Source organism: Aricia agestis, chromosome 5 (genome assembly GCF_905147365.1).
Source record: "Aricia agestis chromosome 5, ilAriAges1.1, whole genome shotgun sequence".
NCBI lineage: Eukaryota > Metazoa > Arthropoda > Insecta > Lepidoptera > Lycaenidae > Aricia > Aricia agestis.
Window position 1 is genome coordinate 9,480,244 of NC_056410.1, and position 24,240 is coordinate 9,504,483.

The 24,240-nt window shown below is 40.4% G+C and overlaps 2 protein-coding genes across 2 annotated transcripts in view; both read right to left on the minus strand.

The window, feature by feature from the left end:
• Positions 1-5,084: 5,084 nt before the first annotated feature.
• On the minus strand, positions 5,085-10,626 carry LOC121727089 (broad-complex core protein isoforms 1/2/3/4/5-like; the record flags this gene model as incomplete). Its single annotated transcript, XM_042114765.1, has 7 exons — positions 10,419-10,626; positions 8,678-8,882; positions 8,485-8,558; positions 7,830-7,874; positions 7,478-7,591; positions 6,710-6,844; positions 5,085-6,629 (listed from the first exon to the last, which is right to left on the minus strand). Coding segments are annotated over exons 1-7 (2,289 nt in total), but the record flags the coding sequence as incomplete, so codon positions are not given.
• A 4,773-nt stretch (positions 10,627-15,399) lies between these two features.
• LOC121726859 overlaps positions 15,400-24,240 on the minus strand; it is a 125,332-nt gene continuing 116,491 nt past the window's right edge. Inside the window, exons 13-15 of the mRNA XM_042114471.1 lie at positions 22,676-22,809; positions 18,458-18,566; positions 15,400-18,280 (exon numbers count right to left, since the gene is read on the minus strand). Of these exons, the coding sequence (XP_041970405.1) occupies positions 16,937-18,280; positions 18,458-18,566; positions 22,676-22,809 (1,587 nt within the window). The 3' untranslated portion in view covers positions 15,400-16,936. The remainder of the gene's footprint in view (positions 18,281-18,457; positions 18,567-22,675; positions 22,810-24,240) is intronic.

A 24,240-nucleotide genomic window follows, 5' to 3' on the forward strand; every position in this document is an offset into this window, starting at 1 on the left:
AACACTGGCACTTGCCCAAATGCGCGGTTTGGCCAGTAGGGTCAAGGAGGCAACAGTGACTCATATGTTTTTCAAAAAGGTAAATTAAATATAAATTATGACGGGATTAATGTGAAACTTTTGCATATTGTTAATTAACTATTATAGTTTAATTTTGAATCAACACAATTCCATAAAATAAGTAAAAAATAAAATAAATAATAGAAAATAAAAATAAAACTTTTGAGCCACTGTGCACACCCATGTGTACACAGTGACCCAACCCTGTGGTCCACAGTGGCTCTAAAGGTACACAGTGACTCATCAAAAGGAGTAATAAAAAAATCGAGAATTAATCCAGGTTTTATTTATTAATTAAAGAAAAAACAAATAAGTTTTTATTTCTCTTACACTAAAACAAACTTAAAGATCAATTTTATTGACTTAGTATCCAGTCGAATTAACAATTTTACCAACATTCTACAAACTATGTTAACAATGAGTTTTCTTATAAAATAAAGTAAATAATAATATGTCTACTCTTAGTATTATCACAAACTTAAAAAAATATATAAACATTAAATTTATGATGGTATCGTTTTAAAGTGGCAAAAGAGACTCCAACATTGTCCGAAGCCTTACGTATAGACTCTCCGTTTCGAATTAATATCAATCCTTTTCTTATACTCTCGGCAGGGACATTACCAATTTTTCTTTCTTCTTGAGGTCGTGGCATTCTAAAGAACAAACAATTTTGCCTTTAACTATAGCAATTAAAATAAATAAATATAGAAAATATAAGTATTTAAATTAGAAGTATTAGTACATAGGTACACAGTGACTCACGAGCCACTGTGTACTTTTCAAAATTGAGCCACTGTGCACGCCTACGCCATTTTGAAAATTTCGATTTGTAATAACAAAACCAAAATCCAATCTCGTAAAAAAACTGTATAAATGAAGATTATACTATATCTATCAACCAGCAAATATAATAGTTATAACTAATTGCTATTGTTTTACGCAAAAAAATCCAAAGAAACTTACCTTAAAATTAAAATTTATCAACGCGGAATTTGTTTTCTGTCTATAACACAACCTAACGGCACTCCACCTGCCGGCCGACTAGTTCAAATGTGCTTAAGGGTCACGTGTTACAATGTGTGAAAGAGACAAACCTAATTATGATTTCTCTTAACGTGGAAACTTATATGAGTCACTGTTGTCGACTGAGTCACTGTTGCCTCCTTGACCCTACACCGCGAGATTACAAGCAAATGTAGGTATGTGACGATTTATCCCATCTAGCGGCGCAGTGCACAGTCATTTACATACATTTGCTTTTCATCTCGCGATGCAGCCGCTAAACCGCGCGTTCGCGCTGCTGCATATAAATCCAGCCTAAACAAATAAAAAAGTTTCGATTTTTTTACATTATTATCATTCAATTTGTGCGAGAGAATAATAATTATATCAAATAGCTTATAGCGCTGTACAAACTGATATTGAAATGGAAGTAAATAAAAGGAAGGCAATAAATATTTTCAGGATCGTGTTGCATATCTTTTTTATATTATTGAGGTATACAATATTTAGAAGTAGGTATAATATTATTGACGCAGATGTAGAATTGTTTGAATAATAAAGCCTGTGCCTCCAATGTAACTTGAGTTTAATTAATAATCTTATCTCCCCGCAACGATTACGGCGATGGCCACTTTCATTGAAACAAACACGCACAAATTATTTTTTAGTGTGTGTAGACTGTAGTAGTAGTGTAGTAGTACACTAACACAGATAATCTTTCTTCGTTTACGGGTCGGCAACCAATCATAGGGTAAATGGTTCGTGTCAATCAAGTCTCAGGCGTCCGTTACTCCAATCTCCAGCCACATGTTGTGGAATTTTTTAACTTTGTATCAGACAACAGGTAAAACCGCACTAGCGACACTACGCGGCCGCGACGCGACACGTCACGGCCAAATATTCTTTGTATGAAGTTTTATGAGGCCAGCCGCACTACGCGACACAAAACGTCAATTCTATAATACGTGAAGTGTCGCGTCAGCGCCGCATCGCATCCGAGTACAAGTAGCGGCACGAAACTAATCTCTAGCGCTGACAGCATTGCATTGAGGTATTATTACTTGCTGACCGTTATTGCGCAGAAGTCAACAATAAGGTATCGGAGGGGGCTGGTGGGACGAAGGGCAGGCGAGCGCTGTGCCGATTGGACCTCAAGCCGTGGGGTTTAAGCTAGTTAATTAATAAGAAGAATAAAAGAGGAGAAAGAACGCCATCTAGTGGGATTGAGCCCCCGCATTGAGATCACTCATCAGACCGGATCCGCTCCCCGAAGATATGAGTCGAACCACTCTACCACTGAGGAGGACATGTTAAGGGAACGAAGGATAGAAAGGAAAATATCAAAGTCTGTCAAAAAAACTGAGTTGAAAGCACTATACTTAACATTATTAAGAGGATACACCAGGGGCAAGAGAATTTGAAAATAGGTATTTGAAAATGTATTGCTGTCTCACCAATCTCAAGTCTCCCACCTCAGAGCGCGATAGAGACAACACGACAAAAGTTCTAATAATAAAAGAACAGAAAATCTTCGATTCGTTGTCCGCTGATTCCTTCTCCAAAACTTAACCGATTTAAGTACTTTTTTCATTAGGAATTAAAGTAAGGCTTGAGCGGTGTTCCTATGTTTTCCTTTTTTTGTATATTTTAGCCGGTTTTGTTTTCTGGGTGTTTGAACACACAGGAAAATCTTTTTTTTTTTTTATATCTATGGACGCTGCACACCACGTCAGTCTACCTCTAATCTGGCCATTTTTTTGGGTTTTCGGACGTTAATATCTTTTTTATTAACTAACTTATGAAAAAAAATAAAGCACGTAGGAGAGCCATGCTTCGGCACGAATGGGCTTGCTCGACCGGAGAAATACCACGTTCTCACAGAAAACCGGCGTGAGACAGCGCTTGCGCTGTGTTTCGCCGAGTGAGTGAGTTTACCGGAGGCCCAATCCCCTACCCTATTCCCTTCCCTACCCTCCCCTATTCCCTTCCCTTCCCATCCCTACCCTCCCCTATTACCCTATTGCCTCTCAAAAGGCCGGCAACGCACCTGCAGCTCTTCTGATGCTGCGAGTGTTTCTTTCCATCAGGTGACCCGTTTGCTCGTTTGCCCCCTTATTTCATTAAAAAAAATGTTTAAAACAATTATTTGAATTATTGATAAAAATATATTATTACTCAGTAAATGAATTCATTAACGATAAAGACTTGAATAAAATGTAGATAATTAATGTATTTAATTTGTTTTCATCTATTTCCATTGTAATTTTGTTATGACTTATGACTACTTATGAGTTATGAGTTATGACCAATGTTTAAAAATTTGCACGCCATAAGTGGTAGAATGTGTCTGAGCTAGCATATATTTTTAAACATCTTTTTGTACCATATTCTGGCAAATAAATATTTGAATTTGAAAAAAATTTTGAAGAACCAGAATGGGGACACATTTTTCTTCTATAGCTAGCCGCAGATCATCTGTGACTTTTACAAAGCTGAGACAGTGCTATGGCCAGGGAGAAATCCGGATTGGAAGGGAGAAAGCAATTTGTTGCTGGATAGGAAGAAGGAGAGCTGCTTGTGGACGATGTGTTCTAGGACTTTGGAGAGATAGGGTAGTATGGAGATAGGTCTGTATTGAGATAAGGAAGAAGGATTGGAGGTTTTTGGTAAAGGAATGACATTTGCACATGCACCATGCTGAGGGAAAGGAACTCGTTGACAAAGAACGGCGGCGTCGTTTCACGACGTGACGTCGCGTCGTGGAAATCTACGACGATCATCGTAAAAAACTAAGTCGCGACATCGTAACCTGCCACGATACACGGCACGACGTCTCGTCGTAGAAACTCACGATGCGTGTTATTCAAAATTCAAAGAAATTAACTGCGACAATTCACCTTGCATCGTATCGACGGCGTCGTGTCGTATATCGTGGCACGTGGCACGTGACACGACGTCGTATCGTGTTTACGTGTCCCGGCTAGAGATGAAAATTCCCCGGAAAGTTTCCATTTCTAAGGAATATTTCCTGAAAACTTCCAAATTTGGAAGTTTTGAAAACTGTCATTTATCTTTTAAAGACAGTTGTGACGTTTATTTTTAAATGCAAATAACACTAAAATTAGGTACTTACTTTTTATAGTTTTGATTAAATTGAACATACTTTAGGTACTTATAATTGGTATAAAATATGTGATATGAAAGCAGATTTGTCTCTTTATTATTCAGTCGCATGATTTAGATCGTTTTTATAAATATTTATCTAAGATAACATTATTTTCAAACATATATTCCTCAGGATTGACTTTGCTTTACGCTTTTCGATTTTTTATATTAAGTATATTTTTCTTTTAAACATATAAAATTGTATTTTTTTAATAAAAACTAGAACAGTTTTCTAATAGTTATACAGAAAATAAAATTTTTTGAAGTATACGTGTCTCTATTAAGGGTCGAATTAACGGCTAAACTTCTTTCTAAAGTCAATCAGCTGATTTGATCTTACTCATACTTACATAAAAAAAAAATACGTATTGAATTGAGTACCTCATCAGTTTTCGTCGGTAAAAATTACTATTTTATAGAAGAAAAAACATTTTTAAAAAATTTGCAAATGTTTCTGAAAGTTTCCAAAATTTCGGAAACTTTGGAAGTTTTCACGGAAATTTTCCGGTAAACTTCCTGAAACATTCCAAAGTTTCGGAAACTTTCCGAAATTTTCAACACTAGTCCTGGCCCTAAGATCATTATAGCCGTAGACGTAATAACTCAGAGCTCTAATATGTTTCATTGCGTCGTCCTCGGTGACTGATTTAAACGAAAATGGAGTATAGGAAGGTAGAAGAATCGAGGAAAGATGGGAAATCGTGCGTTCTTTGGTAGCTTGGTTGACAGTTCGTAGTAATTGGTGGGCTGGTAAAAATAGCGTTAAGCGTTATGCTATGTTATGTATGTGTGTACCTAATAAAAAAAAATCAAAGCAAAAGAAATTTACATTTATACTAATACTTATGTTTATTTTTGTTTTTTGTTCTACGTTTTAAGCATTTCGCATCGATATCATGCATAGAATTGAAAGCTTGATTTTTTCTTTTTCTACCACCTATTGTGTCTTCTTTCCTTGAAATTTTTGGTAACGGCAGTAAACCGACCGCGAAGGGTATGTTTTCAGTCTGTGGAACTTGTAGCCCTTTTTTAATATCTTTGTTTTTGCTAATATCCTTACATTCCACACTTTTTTTGTCTAAAATGTGTGCCTTTATAGAGTCTTCAAAGCTGTCCTCACAATTTTTGGATTCTGGTAAAACGGTTTGGTCTAAAGTTGTTGTTTCTTGCTCATTATTTTGAGTGTCAGCAGGTGAAATCACTGAAGTTGTGACGTTTTTATTGGTGTTGCTCTTTTCTGGGTCTGTATTGTCTAAAAATTCATTAAGTTCGTCCGTTGTTATATTGAATGCATCAGTTTTGTCATTATTATTGATGTTCATTTCCATACTCATTAAATCCTTTATAATATTATTTCTCTCCTGAGATTGCTTTTCAGCGTCATAATTTGTATCTCCGTCGATCCGTTTTGGAGTTGATATTAAAAAATCGAGCGTTTCGTCTTTAAAATCACTCGGATTCGGTAATTGATGCTCTAAGGTAAAACAAGTGTCATTCCTACTGAGGTCTGAAGGGTACGCTTCATTCATTGGTTCACTTAACTGCATACTTTTTGTATCTAACAATGACATACTGAAGGTCGTATCCAATGCAGTGCTCACTGGACAATATTGATCCATCTCCCTCCCATCACTTAAATTAGGCCCCTCGTAATACTTTTTGACATCATCGCTCATAGATTTGGTGAAGAAATGTAAATCATTATCGATACACGAAAGATCATTATTATTGTCATTTTGTATTGAATTGATGTGGGATAAATTATTTTCTAAATCAACATAATTCGTTTGCTCGTTGAATGCGTCCAAATTATCTGGCAAAATTTGGTTTAAATCATTTATCTCACTGCATGCATTATTGTCCTTGCAAAAATTTGAGGCTTCATTATTTAGAGATTTACCACCCAGGAGCACTTCTCCGCGTTCGATAGATTTCGAAAGATCGTCTATACTTTTGATTTCGTTGAGATCTGGAACTCCTTCCATTAAGTTCTGTTGCTCGATCACTTCGTACTGTATTTCCCTACTCTGAACCATATCTTGCAAAACTTGTTCATTCACATTTATGTATGATCCATCTCCTGATTCGAAAAGTATCGGCAAGTTAGTCGGGAGTCCAGAGTTTTTGAGAGCGTTTACATACTGGGACATTGTATTATTAGCATTATTTGTATTATCGCCGCTAGAGGAAGCATTCGTCGTCGAAGAAGCGGAGTAACTTGCGGTAATGCTTTCATTACTGAATGTCCCCTTGGAACATGAGGTAGTCGAATCGAGGACTGAAGAAGACATCGTTTGGTCCATGTAGATGAGGTCATTATCTATATCAATATAGCTTTGCTTCGAAACCTCTGAATGGCTGTTCACTGCTTGAGAGAGTGTTAAACTGTTCATGTAATCCTGTAACAAAGAAACGACTCAATATATAAAATGAGCTCTATCGATGCGGCTTACTTTAAGATCATTTTTAGAGTTCTAACCTGCACGTTTTGCGATTGCAGGTTTTTTAGTTGATGAATTGTATTACGCGAGTCCTGTTCTCGCCGCAGCAGCGCCTGCTCAGTGGCCGGCTCTATTCCGAAACTACTTTCCCAGGAAGGGTTATGGGCAGACCGCTAAAAAATGTAGGTGTATTAATAAGTATATAATAATAATAATAGCTCCCACACCGGTTTCGGTGACGGTGGCCGGTTTCATTGAAACCAGGCCAGCTACGCAGGAGTAATTTTATAGTGCCCAAGTGTGTGCGCAGTACACAAGAGCACTCTCTATTCCTTTACTCTCATAACCCAGTGGGACGGCAGACCGACACGACTGGCGAGAGATCAGGCGCAGGACCGACTTTTTACATGCCCATCCGACGCATGGATCATCTTACTTGTCAGACAATCAGGTGATCAGCCTGCATTATCCTAACCAAACTTGGAAATAACATGTTTCCAACGCGGGAATCGAACCCACGACCTTCGAGTCAAGAGCCAAGCTCTGAACCACTGGACCACGGAGGCGTTGTATAAGTATATAGTTCCTATATCAACTTACGTAGGATTTGATTTTTATGAGAATAATATGATTTTTAACGATCCGTCAATTAACGATACAGTAGGTACCTTTAGGTAGGTAGGGAACCTACGTGTTTTGTTGGCTTCTATAAAATAAAATATTGCGTATTTATGATTTAACTAAAAATCGCCTACACTGTTAGGCGACAACACACACCTAGGGCAATTTAAAAATTGGGTATTTACTTTATAACTTGGTCTGCCCCGTCTGGTCCTTACGTACGGCGTAGTGTCAGTGTAGCTTCTCTTACTATAGCCACTTTCCATGTAAGGTGTGCCGGGCATGCGAACTGCCGTTTCCTGAAATGGAGATAAATAACGTTGATTAAGTACAGAAAATTATAAATATACCTTAGATTATAATGGACCATGAAAACATAATAGTGTATAGGTAACGTATCTATAATATTTTAATAATTACTTAACTATAAGACATTTAGATAACTGTCTGTCTGAATGGCGGTGACAACCCACTTTATGAAGATCAGCAATGTTGTTAATAAATTAATCAAATCTTACTTTCTTTCGATATACTTACCCCGAGAGCTGCGGTAGGCTGAGACTTTGGCATTTGGACTACGTCCTATTATGGAAAACGGAACATATAAGAATTTATGTACCTACTTAAGTACAATGAAATGATTTGTCGGGATTCCTCTATATCAGGGGTGGGTAACTGGTGGATCGCGATCGACCGGTCCATCGCGACTGTTAGTCCAGTCGATCGTGGCCAGGCAAAAAATATAAATAATAATAATAGACCAGATTGTGCAATGACCAATAAGCTAAACTATGCTGTTTTATTTAAGATTTCAAGAAGTATGTACTTGGTAGATCCCACAGAGTTTCGTTAGTAAACAGTAGATCTTAGGTCTTATCAAGTTGGCCACCCCTGCTCTATAACTTTAATGAGTTATTTAGGTAGAAAAAAAACGTGTACCTTTTTAGCCCGGCTGCACATTGTCCGAAATTTCTGATACGAAACAGATGAACGTCCGCGCTGTCTCTTACATTTTGTACTAAGCCGAGTGAGCTCGAACTCGCCGGAAGGATATTTCGTATAGTGTGCGGGGTGGCGGTCCGGCGAAATTCAACTGTTTCTGATCAGAATTCGGACAATGTGCGGCCGGGCTTAATGGACAAAAATATGTAAAAAAACTCAATAGGTATCTAATTAATTACTAATTAATAACCTTTGCATGCAAGTCAATAATTGACTGAGGCGGACGGTTGATGACCACGGGTGGAGTAAACGCAGGAAGTTCGGCTGAAAAATTAAAATACCTACATAATATAGGTACATGATACACTTAGGTACCATAAGTTCGATTCGAATTTCGAATGATGTTAGGATATGACGCTCTTTAAAAATATAGGTAAAGTTACCTGTACTAGTGATACCAAGACTTTCTCTTGTGACTTTAGATAAGCCTTTTATTTTTAAAAATTGAGCGGCAGCTACTAAGTCGTCCACATTTTCTTCAAGACATTGAGTTTTACCGCAATACATGAACTCTACAAGACACTTCAATACGCCAAACTTCATTTTCAATATTATAAGTGGCTCTCCGGGTTGCTTTTGCAAAATTTCCTATAATTGTGAATCAATTAACCAAAAAAAAAGTTAGTATGTCTAGAACAGCCTTTCCCAAAGTGGGCGATAACGCAACCTTGTGGGCGCTGAAGATCTACAGGCCCCCCTGTGTGGGACCCAGGAAAAAAATGGGGCGTGGTGTAGAGGCTTGGAGGGTGATTTATTTTATCTGGATGTAAGTATTTTAAATTGAAACAAGCGGGGCGCTAAAACATAATCTTTTCTAAAGTAGGCAGTGGACAAAATAAGTTTGGGAACCCCTGGCGGCCTACCACAACCTTTCCTAAAACTATCATGTTTCCAGAACACTTTGTTGTAAGATTACAATAACCTTACTTTGATTCGTACCATGAACTTTTTAAAGTGTATGAAAACAATCTTGTTTTATTCCGGCTTAGGGATGGGAAAGAACGAACGATATCAAATTATTTGTTTACATTTTGCTATGGGTGGAAGCGAGATAAGCAGCTATGAAGCGCCTTGTTCCTCTCACACGATTGTGTAAACAAATGAATTGTCATGGGTGAAAGCGAGATAGCAGCTATAAAGCGTTTTGTCACTCTCACACGATTGTGTAAACAAATGAAGTGTCTAATTAGTCTAAACAAATGTAGAAAAAACTTATTAGTGACTGTAGAGAATTTGAATGGTACTAAACCTAAATATTTCAATAAATTAAACCGATTCAGCGCTAAATTGTTAACAATAAGAATTAAATCAAATAGTGAAATTGTTGAAAAACTAATGCTGAAACCTAATTAAGACGTGAAGTGTTGTTGTGGTACGCTAAAACAAAAAAGTTTTAAGTGGTGTGTGAGTTGCGCGACTTTGAAGACTGTTTCGATATTTTCTATTTTAAGGTAAATAGAAGGTACGTAAATATTTAATTCATTGGTTATCTCAAAACAAAAGCCGTTTTTTATGTACATGGTTAACTTTAAATACAAATAAAGTTAAGACTTTTCTTGTTAATACATAATATGCGTAATTTAAAGTCGTACCGTACTCAATTTGCAAATATAATTTTACTAAAAAACAGTAAAAAATGCAAAACAATCTTAAAAAAGTTGATATTTCACAGCGGATTTAAGATCGCTAGTTTGACGTTAAAGTAATCTTGCTCATCTGTCAAAGGGTGTCAAAATGGAGCTCATGGTACGCTGAGAGCGAATGATATTGGGACATGACGTCACAAAACGTCTTGACGGAACAATCATAAAGTAATCTTACTTTTAAGAGGCGATGGTACGAAATCATAAAGTAAGATTAAAATAATACTGCTATAAGAGGTTGTAGTAGGCCTCCTGGTCTAGACTCTAAGTTGTGCAATAACGCAAAATTCACCTTAGTGATAAGAATTATTATTTATTTCTCGATACTTAAGTATAGCAAGAGTTAAGAAAATGCTACTAGTACGGAGTACCTAATATGATCTACTACTTGAATAACATGAACACATTTCATTCAGGTGTACTTAAATCTAGTTACTATATGAAAAGAAGGAAGGTGAAATAAAATTTTATGCTTACTTACTTGAAAATATACGCTACTTGCTGAGAGCACAAGCTTGTGAACACGTATAGTATGTGAACTACACATAAGTGTCATGTCTACTAATGACTGCGTTTGAAGAAGTTTTCCAAAACTAGACATTAGATGGTCGCAGTACCTTTCATAATGAAGGCTATAGCGAACCGGAGCCATTCTTATCCTGTTCACTTATGAAAATATATTTTACTATTTTAACCATAAACCTATAATGCTAAGTATATATTATGTCTATGATTTTAACTAATTCGTTGACATTTTGGTTGACATTTTCAGGATGGCATCGTCAAATAAACGAATTCAGTTTTTTTCCTGTTTACCAGCCAGTTCTAGGTTTTGTGAGCAAAAAGTATTCACTCAATTTTACAGTTTCATAGATCATATTATTATCATCAAGATTCATAGATACCTCTAGGGCTCTTCACGATGCCCTTGAACTTCGGTTATACATAACGTGACCAGACGTCCCGTTTTGAACGGGACAGTCCCTTTTTGTAGTTACGTGTTCCGGTGTTTCAATTTCCAAAATTTCGATTCGATTGATTATTCTGCCATATTATGTTTCTCGATATTTATATCATTTATCAGTAATAGTAGCTGATATAATATACATAAGTAGCTGATATATTACGCTGGAGCACTAACCCATACAAATCACAAAAAAATGTAGGTCTTTCAGCGCTTCGATTTTCACAGTGGGGAGGGAGGGGGTCCGCTTCGTAAATGTCCCGTTCTGACAAAAAAAATGGTCACGTTAGTCAATGATATTCTATGTTACTAACGTAACTAGATTGGAAGTTTACGGTAGCAACGCGTTGCCACTTCGAAGATGCCTGCAGGCATATCTCACATACATAATGACATAACGAATATATGACTTGACATTGTCTTTTGAACAAAAAAGTGGTTACGCATTTCTGAGAATCTTTTGTAAGACATTGCTACTCTATGACGTTAGTTATACAATGTGTCCCGAGTCCCGACACCAAACCTTTAAGGAGTGAGCACACTGAGACGGGCCGTGCCGGGGCTCATCGCAAAAATACGCCTCCATACAATTTGTATGGAAGCGGATGCGCATTTCGCACACTGTGTCGGGGCGCAGCGGATTTCCGCTTCCATACAAATTGTATGGAGGCGGATTTTTGCGATGAGCCCTGGCACGCTGAGCCCCGGCACAGCCCGTCTCAATGTGCTCACTCTCCTAATGTCATGATGTATGGCATATTTTATCGACAAATTGGCTTTCAAATTTTTTCTCTCTCTCACGTACAACCGTGGGAAAAAGAAATGGCAGCCATTCACTGAGTTGTATTGTAACTTGTAGTACCTACATAGTACAGCCACAATAGACATAACAACCTGTGGGGATAAGTGCGTGGCGGCCAAAGGAAGATCTTTCGACCGAGCGAGGTGTTATGCTCGGTCAGGCCGGAGCCCGCGTGATACATGTAATGTCACACTAAATCTGACCAATAAGTACTTCTCATGTAAATTTATCCTATGAAGATAAAAAGGCCTCATTTGATAGCTAAACTTGTGGACTATGTTCACACAAACAATACGTTAAGAATTTCGTGGAATTGAACATAGAAAAAAAGAGAATAAGATAAGAACATAGTTTTGGAAAAAAAATGGTGTAATTTTTAATTAATAGCTTTTTGTGCAAAATCTAGCTCATTGAAATGGTTCTTTTTTATTTTTAAAAGATAGAAGCTCTAAGTCAGACAGTTTGGAAGATATATCTAACGATTTTCTTATGAAGTATTGGTTAGGTTCATGGGCGTACCGAGGGGATGGGAGGGGGGGCAGCTGCCACCCCCCTGGATGTTGACGTCCCTACTAAATATATTGGCCGTGTTCGTCGGCGTATTTTTGGACAAACCTTTTATTGCGCATGTCCAAAAGATGTCATGGCAACGCCATAACAAGTTGCTGGTCAAGTCTATCTAGTACTTTTATTTATCAAAATTTAAAATTAAGAATACGATTTTTTGCCATTTGTTTGCAATACAATATTTTACAACTAAAAATTATTAATTTTTTATTCTTTATAAACACCTAGCTTATAAAAAATCTGATTTGCCCCCTCCATCTACACTCCTTAATAGCAGCGCTGCGTTGAGCGGGTCAGCCGTCACTATGGCGAGCGCACGGCGCGGGCCGGGCGCCCGCGACGGGCACTGCGGGGACTGCGGGCAGCCGCGCCGGGCACAAGCTCAACGCAGCGAACGCCCTAAAGCGGTTTTGATTTTAATGAAACGCATGTGCATGTTGGATGTTTTAATTATTTAAAAAATACAGAAATAATAGTAAATTGTTTTAAATGAAATAATTACAAATTTGTATTTTATTTACGTAATAATTATATAATTTAAAAATATGAAATATCATGTAAAAATAAAAAGTAAAATAAAGAAGAACACAAATAAAATGAATACATTTATCACAGATTAAATAAGTACTGAAAATGTATGCACGCCTTCTTGGTGATTTTTTATTCCGTTTCGAGCGACTTGTGTTATAAGTTTCCATAATATTTTACAATCATGGCTGATGGTACCTACCCGATGTACTTATTATTAAATATTTTCCTTTATAGCTGATGGCATTCCAAATTCTTAGGGAACTGGGATCGCGTAATTTATTCCGTAGCCCCAAATAACAAGCTCTTGTTTTTTGAATGTGTCTAGATTTGATTGAATTTTACAAAATACCTCAATTTCTGAATAAAAAATCACCTAGTTTAACAGAGAAATTGTGTTAATTACTGTACATATTTTTATATTTTAGTACTATTACATATTTTAGTACTACGACAGGTATAATTGGCCGAGTTGATTAGAATTTTATATTTTAATACATAATTATAGGTACGCGCTGGTTTATAAAGATTTAGGTATCAGAAAAAACAGGATTATTCCTACTCATTCTTCACATTTTACTTTCAACACAAACAATGAATAAAATAACAGCACCCAGTAACTTGAGAATTTCAAGCAACGTATTTCATAAACTTGGAATGTTGGACACAAACAGTCGGTTGCTTAAAGATACATGGGCCAGTGGCCACCGAACACGTAATAATAATTAAACATCAAGCGCCAATCATTTCTCGTCAAAAAATAATTGCTATTTACGTAGACCCGTGGCGTGGAAAGCGCTAATTCGAGTGCGTGTGAAAGAGACAAATAGCGTTAACCCTTTTTCAGAAGTTCTACGTGTTTGGCGACTCGTGTAGCTACAAATTGTATGAAATATTAAAATAAAAATAATTGCCACTTGAATGTGAACGTGTGAGTAGCACAGCTCGGAATGTCAGTAGGAATGTATCGATTTGTTCAATAAGGCACTTGGAACAAATACCGAGATCGCGTCAGGCTTGCGCCTGCGAGCGGACAGTGAACCTGAATAAACAACAGAAATGTAGCTATAGTGCGCGCGGAACTACTTGGCCGCGCCTTAGGTAGGGACAGGGGTGAGGGGTTGCTTGCTGCTCGCAACGCACATGAGATTAGACAGCGATCGAGATATCGTGAACAATAATTATTCAAGTATTGAAAATAATAAATTAAAGACATTGATCAGTTGATTGATCAGTTTTATATTCTAAATAAACTATTATATTATTATATATAATATTAAGTTACAAAATTGTAAACTTTATTTTAAAAGAACAATTTTTCTCTCACTTTTTTGGTAAAAAGTGGGACCCGTGCGAGTTTCTTACGCCGGTTCTTCTCGCCGGGGTAGTTCCCGAACCGGTGGTAGGCATCAGGTAGACCATTCTGAAAAAAAATGATTCAAATTTACTCAGAAATAAAACATTTTTTATTTTATTTTATTATTGGCATCGGCTTTCCGTTTTTTAAAAACCGTACGCACTTTGAATATTATTTCCTTAGATAATCTTTTTATCGACGGACTTATCTTGCTATTGCAATCTCTTGCGCGTTATGTCTGAACCAGCCAAGCCAGAACTGTCAAAATCAAGCGCCCCCGCCTTTCCGTCCCACCGCTCACATACCTAAGGCGCGGCCAACTAGTTCCGCGCGCACTATACCAGCCATGCATGGCCCGCGTGGCGCGCCCGCACGCGAGTTCGTACTGTACGCGTGTGCGTGTTCGTACGTCACCGCACACTACGCCGCTACTCGCGTTCGGGCGGCCTCACAATACAATATGAAAAATCTAATTTCAATAAATTCATATCATTACTATGAACTACAAACCATTATATAGTTTCGTAATCTAATCACATTTAGTTACACAAAATTTACAATCAACACTTACATAAAACAATTTGCGAACGAGGAAATATAGACTATAGCTTTGATACACAAATAATACTTTTTAACAGATATTCAACTGACGAATACGCAAAACTACCGAGTTGTAGGTTTGTTCAGAACACGTTTATACCACTTAAACTTATCTAATAAAATGATCGTAGCTGCCAGATTTTTCTGGAATAAGGTAGGTACTAATTATGGCTTTAGCATTAAGCACAGTAGAAGTGGCCTTATTGAGTACGGTTAAAAACACAAACGACCGGTGATGCTGTTGTCTGTTAGTCAGGTATATTACCGATAAACCTATCATAAGATTCGACCGAGGCGAACTTAGAAGCGACGTACACCCTCCGCCTACTCGGAAATCATATTTAAAATACAAATTTGTAACATTTTCAATACTTTTAGTATCGCCCTAGAAATCGCTTTACAATACTTAACCCCTACCTCACCTTACAATACAAAGCTCATTCGTCAATTTCCCGCGAACCACATCTCAGGGAACACATTCTGATTTATATCTGAGATAGAAGTGTACCTACTTCCGTTTACGTGATCGGTTTACGTATCAGTGTGTAACAAAACTAAGTGATAATTCTTTGGGGTGTGTATACCCTTATATAGAGTTCACTGTGAACAGTAGCAGCGTTGAAAGAGCTGTTTTTGTATAAACACCCTAAAGTATTATCACTTAGTTTTGTTACACCTTGTATATAAAATAGTCGAACGATTGACGCGCTCAACGCGTCCGTCGACAATGGAAATATTGTTGTACTTTAATAAATCACACCGCAACTTCGTTGTGTCTCAAACAATTCCGCCGGCGCCGGCGCGAGTCGCCCGGGAAATATAAAACATGTGACTAAAGTTGTAATAAAGCTACGTACAATATATTTTCGCATTTAAATTAGTTGAGGTAGGCACGAATATAATATGACAGTTTTTAGCAAACTCAACAGGACCGGGCGACTCGTGCGAGGATCGCTCGATTTCAAACTCTCAGTGAAGACGATAATATCGGCGTGAAGCTCGTGACGTTACAAAATAAATAGTAAAACGATATATTTTCTTACACCTAGTGACCTTATCTTTAACGAGAAATTACGTTAATTTTAAATATTATGTACTAAAATATTGTCAGGCTAATACATCGAATTATAAAATTAAATTCCATCCCAGATATCTCAGAACATAAAAAATAACAGCCGCACGTTTGTTCCTGTGGTAACATCGATTTATCCAAAATTTATAGAAAAATATTCTTAAAGATAATATTGATTTTTAATATTTTTGTTAGAGAGATTATAAGCGTCGAGAGTCGAGACAGGATTCGTATGCAAAATATATTCATGACTTTCGATTGCGTTTCAAACGCATACCAATTATTGAATTCTGAAAGTTACTTTTAATGGATTAATCCATACCTACAGTTAAAATAGTAATAAATAAAACTTAACATAGCTTTATGGTAGCTTACTTGGTAGTTGGTACCCAAAAAGTGAGAAGCAATGATGGCATATTTACGTGGCATTTAGAAAGAGCAAAACTAAAAACAACACGAATAAAACTTAAATATAATTATGTTTTAATAGAATCCTGAATCGACAGACTATGAAAGTAGATTATTGCTATGTTATTAAGTTATTTAATTTTCAAGCGAGTTATTTATTGCAAGGATATTTACCGATACACGAGCGATACATACTTCTCCGCGATTGACACATAATTGACAATGCTTCCAAATAAAAGCCGAGAAACGGGAAATTATAACACTCTGTCGATGTACGGAGCGATAATGTTAAACGTAATCTTATATGAACACTTTACAGATCTGAGTCAATTTGTACAATAGGTACATAATATGTAGAAAAAATAGAGATTCATTTGTAGAGATCGTTCAGTGAAACTAAACCATCGCCGGCCGCCGGCACGCTCGACCGGTCGAATACCACAGAAGCTTACTACCTAATTATTATTTGTTACAAATTATAAAGTGACCCGAAGCGCGAACCTCAATAAACATCGGCGTGTAAAACACAAGGACACCGGCCGCGGCGATGGGCTGTTTCAGTGGCAGGTTACGTCGTCCCCTACGTTAGAAGCAAATTATTTACAACGACGGCGCGGAACGGGCGCCCGGGTTATCTACTAATATACACATCGATCGATTAATTTGTTCACAGGCTCCGTCGCACGCGGTAATTTCATAAATTAGTTATCTAGTTTTAAAAAGTCCTCCAGCGCGGCGCCGGCGTCGGGCGGGCGGTCGGCCGCGCTCGGCGCCGCGTGCTTCAGCTCGCCGAACGTGTAGGCGGGGCGCGGCCGGGCGGAGGCCCCGCCCTCACCCCGCCCCGAGCGTCGCGCCCAGCAAAACGCCGCGCGCGGCTCCGCCCCCGCCGACGCGGGCCCCGCCGGCGGCGCGCGCGTCCGCGCCAGCTCGTTATCGCTCATCTGTCGCCTCAGCCGATCCCGCCCCGCGGCGGGAAAGCCCCGGACGTCGGCGTCGGCCGCCCCGCCGATCTGTATCTCGCTGAGCTGGCGACGCAGTGCGGGTGCGCGCACGTCGGCGCAGGAGCCGGCGGCGCGGCGCAGTGTTTCGGCGGCGGAGCGGAAGCGCTCGGCGTCGGAGTCGCGGGCGCGAGGGGCTGCCGCGGGGCGCGGGCGGCGCGGCGTGCTGCACGTGCGGGGCGCGTCGGCCGCCAGCAGGTTCTCGTAGACGTGCGCACAGTTCGCATCGTCGTCCAGCGCGATGAGGTTCTGGCGACTCTCGGTGGTCCCCCGGCCCTGGCCGACGGAGTTGCTCCTGCCGTGGCCGGATTTCGGGCGGGGGTCGAGCGGACGCCGCCCCAGCTTGCAGTCGGTGGAGCTCCGCCGGAGGAGGTTCTCATACCCGTGAGCCCCGCCCCGCTCGCCCGGCTCGTCGGCTGCGCCGCCGCCGTCGTTTCGGGTCGAGTTGGTGTGCCTCAGTTTTGCGGCAGGCGGGTCGGCGGGGCGGTCGGCGGGACGGTCGGTCGGGCGGTCGGCCGGGCAGGTCGGCGGAGGCAGCGAGTCGCGCTTGCGGTCCGCGTCGGGCTTGGACGACTTGTCGAGGACGACCTTCGTCTTGTCGCTCTTGCAGATCTTGACGCTGAACCTGAACGGCGGCTTGAAGACGACTTGCAGGCGGGCCTTCTCGCCGGCGAGGAGGTTGGTGGCGCTCCTGGACGGTCTGGTTTTGCGGGCGCCCTTCTGCAGCTGGCGGGGCGGGCGGTCGGTGAGGCCGAGCGGGATGGACTTGGACTTGGGCAGGGCGGCGGGCTGCGGGGAGCTCAGCAGCCACTTCTGCACCCTGCTCAGCGCCTCGGTGTCCTTGGCCGGCGGGGAGGAGGAATGTTTCTGCATGGAGCTGTAGTCTATGGTTTCCTTTTTAACTTTCGCTTTTCGTTTCTTTACTTTGTTTTTGTGTTTGGACAGTATGACGTGTTTCGGCGATTTGCCGTCGGAGTTGGTGACGACCGCTGTGCTCTCCTTTGGCACCGCAACACCTTCCTCGACTTTTACCGGATTACTAGGTTTCTGAAATAAGACGTTTTAAAATGATAACTGCCAAAATTTCTTAATGACTCAACTGTAGTAACATCTCGCAAGCTTGCTAATAATTCTTAAAGATTGTAATTAAATACTTGTAATTAATTACATGTGTTATTAAATACTTTTTTACATTGAAAAAAAGCACAATTTGTTTTAACTTACCCTTTTCTTCACATTGTGCGAAGGCGATGCTTTATCCTTTTGGTGCTCCTTCTTATTTCTATAAGCTCTAGTGCGGAGAGCAACTTTTTTCTTCAATGGCAACTTTGACCTAAGAATTAAATTAATTTTATTAAAACACAATTTTTATAATACGGTTATTTTTATACTAATATCGACGGGTGAAAGCAGAAGTGGCGTATCTCGAAAAACCCAACTTTACAGTAGAGCCAAAAAACTTTTTAAAAAATTCATAACTTCTATATTTATCAACATAGAACGTTAAAAATTGGAACATATTTATATTAATCTGAGGCCTATACGTTGAGTTTCTTCAAATTGTTCCAAAGTTGATATTTCATTGATTTTTAACAAGTTACGACAAAATATTTTTCTATTTTATGCAGCAGAAATGTTGTATCTTTGAGAGGAAATGTATAGACAACTTAAAAAAACAATTTTTTTGAGCGGCGGATCTGTCGTATCTCAAATATGACATTTCATTTCGCCGTATCTTGTTTACTTAATTAAATTGCATTACAACTTTTGGTTTAAGTGCAAAATCAGCGGCAGACGTTGTTATAATGGAATGCTGTATCTTATAGTGAATGAATTATTTATTTTAAAAGAATAATGGCGAAAAGTTGCAGGAGCACTCCCTGTGATACAGCCGATAGAGGAATCAGAGTGCAGCTACATCTCGGCGTAATTCCAAGGGGTCAAGCCTGTTTGAAATACTATGGCAGTCAACAATTCTCGCGGCTCTTCGTGGGATACGATCCAAAGCGAGTATTTGGTATTTGGCGCCCCTGTCCAGAGAAGAGTATACCATATAAGGCCGAACCTGCGCCTTGTAGAGTTGTAGACGTTAGCCCGGACTGGAATACTGTCTCGCTCTGTTAAAAACACCAAGCTTTTTCAAGGTTAGCTTGGCTTCACCCTCTAGATGGCACCGAAACTGGACTTCGCTCAATATGTTTACGCCAAGTATTTCAATGCTGGGGGAGATTGTTAAAGAGGTACCTTGAAAACGAGGATATATGACTATTGGTGACTTTTTAGTGGTGAACGCGTAAATTTGTATCTTAGCGGGGTTGAATTGGAATAAGTAACGTCGATCCTATTTAGCTTTCTCCTGTGAATTCTCTATTTCAGACACAAGTTCGTTTCGACTCTCAATGACATTTAGAAAAATAAGGGGGGAGCTGGTATATAGGGAATCAACTGTACTATCATTTGCATAGTAATAAATGCCGTTGGTCTGTAACATGTCACTGAACTGCTAAGAAAATTGTGACCAATTTGCATAAATTCTCGGGGAGCCTATATTATGGAAGCTTTGATAGCAGCGCTTTTTGCCAAACCCGATCAAAGACCTTTGCAATGTCCAAACTAACAGCCAATGTCTCTCCCTTCGACTCAATCACCTGAGTCCAACAATGAGTTAGGTACGCCAAGAGATCACCAGCCGAGCGACCCTTTCGGAACCCGCACTGTTTGTCGCTTAGTAATCCCAAGCCGCCCAAGTATCGAAAGAGCTGGCTATTGATAATGGACTCCATAATCGGCGAGAAGACGGAGGTTATAACGATTGGTCTGTAGTTGGAGGATCGGGTACACCAAATCTGTCTTACAAGAAGCCGGGACAATGCCAGAAGTGTAGGAGAAACGAAAAAGACGTGTTAAGACCGGAGCCAAATCTAGAGCACACTTTTTCAACACAATAGAAGTCGACCCAGTCTGCTTTCTACGAGGACGAGTTGGGGTCCTTAGAGAGGAGGAAGGTCGAGTGCGGTGTCCCACAAGGTTCGCGTCTGGATGTTTCTTGCTTCGACTGGGTCCTGCGGTGTGCTCTTCTCTCGGGCATGGTGCTCGTCTGTTACTGCGACCACACCTATGTCTTATTCCGAGAGAATAACTTCGAGGAGGCAGCGCGGCTGGCTGAGGTGGGAGCATTCCTCATTGTCAGCCGCATAGAGTGGCTTGGGCTTCGGGTACGCCTAAACAAGCCCTAAACCCTACTCTTCCGCGGACCCGGGAGGAGAGGTCCCCCACCCGGAGCACGACTCCTTATCGGAGAGATGGATGTCAGGATGAGTCCGACGCTTAAATGTCTTGGACTCATCCTGGACGGGAGATGGACATTTCCAACAGTTGGGACCGAAGGTCGTGAGGGTGGCGTCAGCGCTGGGCCGGCCTCTGTCTAATATAGGAGGGCCCAGCAAAGCCTGCAAGCGGCTATACTCTGGAGTCAGTATAGCCCTGTACGGTGCCCCAATTTGGGCAGATTCCCTCACCGCTCGTAAGAATATATTAGAGGCCCAGCTGCGAAGAGCGCAGCGGGTCTTTGCGGTGAGCATCCTGGGCGGCAGCCACTGCCCTGGTGGAAAACCCGGCGTGGGAGCTTGTTGCGACGGTCTCTGCCGAGTTGCATCTCCTCATTTCAGAGAGGTCACGGAGCGAAGAACTACATTGGGAGGAGCTCCGGCGGGTCCGAAAGCTGGGATAACAGTGGCTGTTGAAGAGGTGGGGTGAGGGCCTGGCGCAGGTCCAGTAAGGTTAACGTACTGCTCAGGCTCTGCATCCAGTTCTTGCGGCGCCGCAAGAGAAAACCCCTCACCTTCCGCCTTGCACAGGTACTCTCTGGATACGGATGTTTCGGTGCGTACTTGTGTATGTCGCCAGGAGGGAGCCAACGCCAGCCTGCCATGAGTGCGGTGCTGCGGAGGACACGGCCCAGTAGACCCTCGAGGTGTGCGTTTGTTGGGCCGTGAAGCACCATGATTTTTGCCGGTGCTTGGGCAGGACCTCTCGTTCTCGAGCATGGTTCGCTGCATGCTCGAGAGCGATGAGGCCTGGCAGGCGGCGGTCCCTTTCTGCGAAACCGTCCTTGCGTGCAAGAGGATGATCCATCCTCCGTTCCGCTCCACTGGCGTAGGATGGGAGTTCGGAGGCGTCGTTAACCTCCAAACTTCTGTCTAATCCGGGGCTCCGGGTCAGGATGGGAACCTGACCGGCTTGGCTAGTCCCGGCGCCTAGGGGAATGCTTCAGTTTGCCAAAGCGTTCCCTTATTTTGGAGGAAATCCGGTCGTGGAGGGAGTCCTGTTTTAGACATATCCAGGACATCCCTCCGTATACCGCTGAAGACAAACCGCAGGTGGTTTTAGTGGGTAAGAGTCCCACATACCCCCGGGGTGCTTCAGCTTAACTGAGGCACACCCCCAACCCGGGGCACCATGATGGGTTGCCCCGCCCATCAAAAAAGGCCCACTCTGCTTTTACTACACTTGATTAAGCTTCATTTATGACACGAATAAACGTGCATTGATAATATAGTGTTAAGAATACAGCAACAAACTCGTTTTCTCAAATCGACGCTCGTGCATCAACTAAAAGGCGTTAAGAACGGCGTATAATGAGCGCCGGCGAAGGTATCATAGAGGGGCGCGAGGAAAATAAAATCGCGTTACTTATCTCTGTACACATAACTCAACTATATTCGTTGGTTGTAAGTATAGGCTTAAGATTAAAATTATGTGTTTAAAATGTAATAACTTTTTCATACCTATGAAATAAGTATGAAATAAATTGTCGTATCTATAAAAGTACACAACATTTCCCGCAGCGAAATTGTCGTATCCTTGGGAATGTTGTATTTTAGGCGACAGAAATGTCGTAACTCATTCAAATCAAATTCTAGCGTTAAAAAACCTGTGTCGTATCTTTTACTAATTTCTCACGCATGGTCGTATCTATCTTTTATCCAAAAATTGCAGTTTTTCGTCTAGTTACGACATATTTTTTTAAGGTCTGTGCTAAAAGGTGGTAAAAATCCATGGTCGTATCTTTACTAGAATTTATCGTAGAAAGACGAGATATAGACCATTCGACGCAGATTTTGGCCAAAATCAAGTTACGCCACGTCCGCTTTCACCCGTCGATATTTTCATGAGCCCAATAACGTCAGGAGCAAACAAACCAAAGTTCGAATTTCAGACCAAAGCTGCAAAGTTCAAATTAGATCTTCTGACGTAATAATATTTAGTAATATTATTACTACATCCTTTCGCTAATAGTCGAACGAAAGGCAATTGTGGTGTCGGATTTCTGTTTCCTGACAGCGTAATATACGAATTGATTGTATCGTAGGTTCTCGGTGGAAATTCTAGCAAACATAAGTGGAAATAGTGCAAGAAGATATTGTTTTATGAATGTAGTACCTGACAGCGGTGTGCACGATGAGGCCCTGGTCGCCGGCGTCGGGCAGGCGGACGGTCTCGGTGGTGGACGAGTGGATGATGGTCACCGACTTCACCTTCTTGCCGTGACGACCCAAGTACCGAGTGCTGGCGAACTGCAAATATCGAAACTCTTATATTAACATTTTGACACGTACTTTAAATGATATTATTAGGTTGTGTGTGTAATAAGTACAACATCTGGCGATTATTCGCAGCGCTGGATTTGTAATTTTGTATGACAAACTTGGAGACACTAGCATATACAAAAAAGTCGACAATCCGATTGATAAATGTTATATAAGCAACTATACAAAGTAAACAAAATTATATGAGATGAATTTCCAGCTTTGCAATTTTTAAAATAAATACATTTAAACCAGAATCATTTATTTATTAACTAGATGTCCCGCGCGGCTTCGCCCGCGTAAATTAGGAATTTTACGGAAACCGTACATTTTCCCATAAAAATAGCTCTTATGTCCCTACTCCCTTCACTTGGTCTACTCTATATCTGTGCCAAATATTGCCATAAAAATTGCTCCAGTAGTTCGTAATTTCTAATATTTCCCCCGTTTTTCCCACATTTTCCTGAGTTTCTTCGGTCGTATTAGTCTTAGCCTATAGTCTTAGTTCTTACTCGATAAATGAGCTATCTAACACTGAAATAAGTTTTTAAATCGGATCTGTAGTTCCTCCGATTCCGTTCAAGCAAACATACTCTTCAGGTTTATAATATTAGGTAGGTATAGATTTTTTTAAATTATCGCTTGACAAACTCGAGTCTCGATCTAAAAGACTATGAAAAGTACTTACCAATAACATGGTATAATATGGTAGTGATAATGATGACGATGTTGATGATGAATGTAATTTGCATAGAAGCATATGCTTTCCGTTCTTAAAACAACGCCGAAACTCCCAAACTTGTATCTATAAAGAATCAGGAGTTCTCTCAGCACCTTCCGAACCACGGTATACCAGGTATACCTCGGTTCAAAATCTTACTTGTTGGTAGCATATGCTTAGAATACTTCTCACGAAACCGAAGTCACCACATATTTCCCTATAATTTTTGAGGAGTTCCCTCGTTTACTTATGGATCCTTCATCAGATCACCACTTTTGTGAATATAATACCGAATTGGGATGATACCCTATATTTATGATGATACCCAAAAGAAAAATTTTGAAAATCGGTTAACAAACGACGGAGTAATTGTTGAACATAAGAAAACGAACATAACACCTCCCCCATTTTGAAAGTCGGTTAAAATTGTAGCCTATGTGTTATTATGATGTTTAAGCTATATTATTGTAAAGTTTCATTAAAATCCGTTCAGTAGTTTTTGCGTGAAAGAGTAACAAACATCCATACATCTACATATACATCCATGCATCTATACATCTGTGGGATAATGCGTGGCGACGCTAAAGGAAGATCTTCCGACCGAGCGAGGTGTTATGCTCGGTCAGGCCGAAGCCCACGTGATACATTTCAGCTGTCGTATATATACCGACGCGCTCAGAAAACTTCGATAGCGCGAT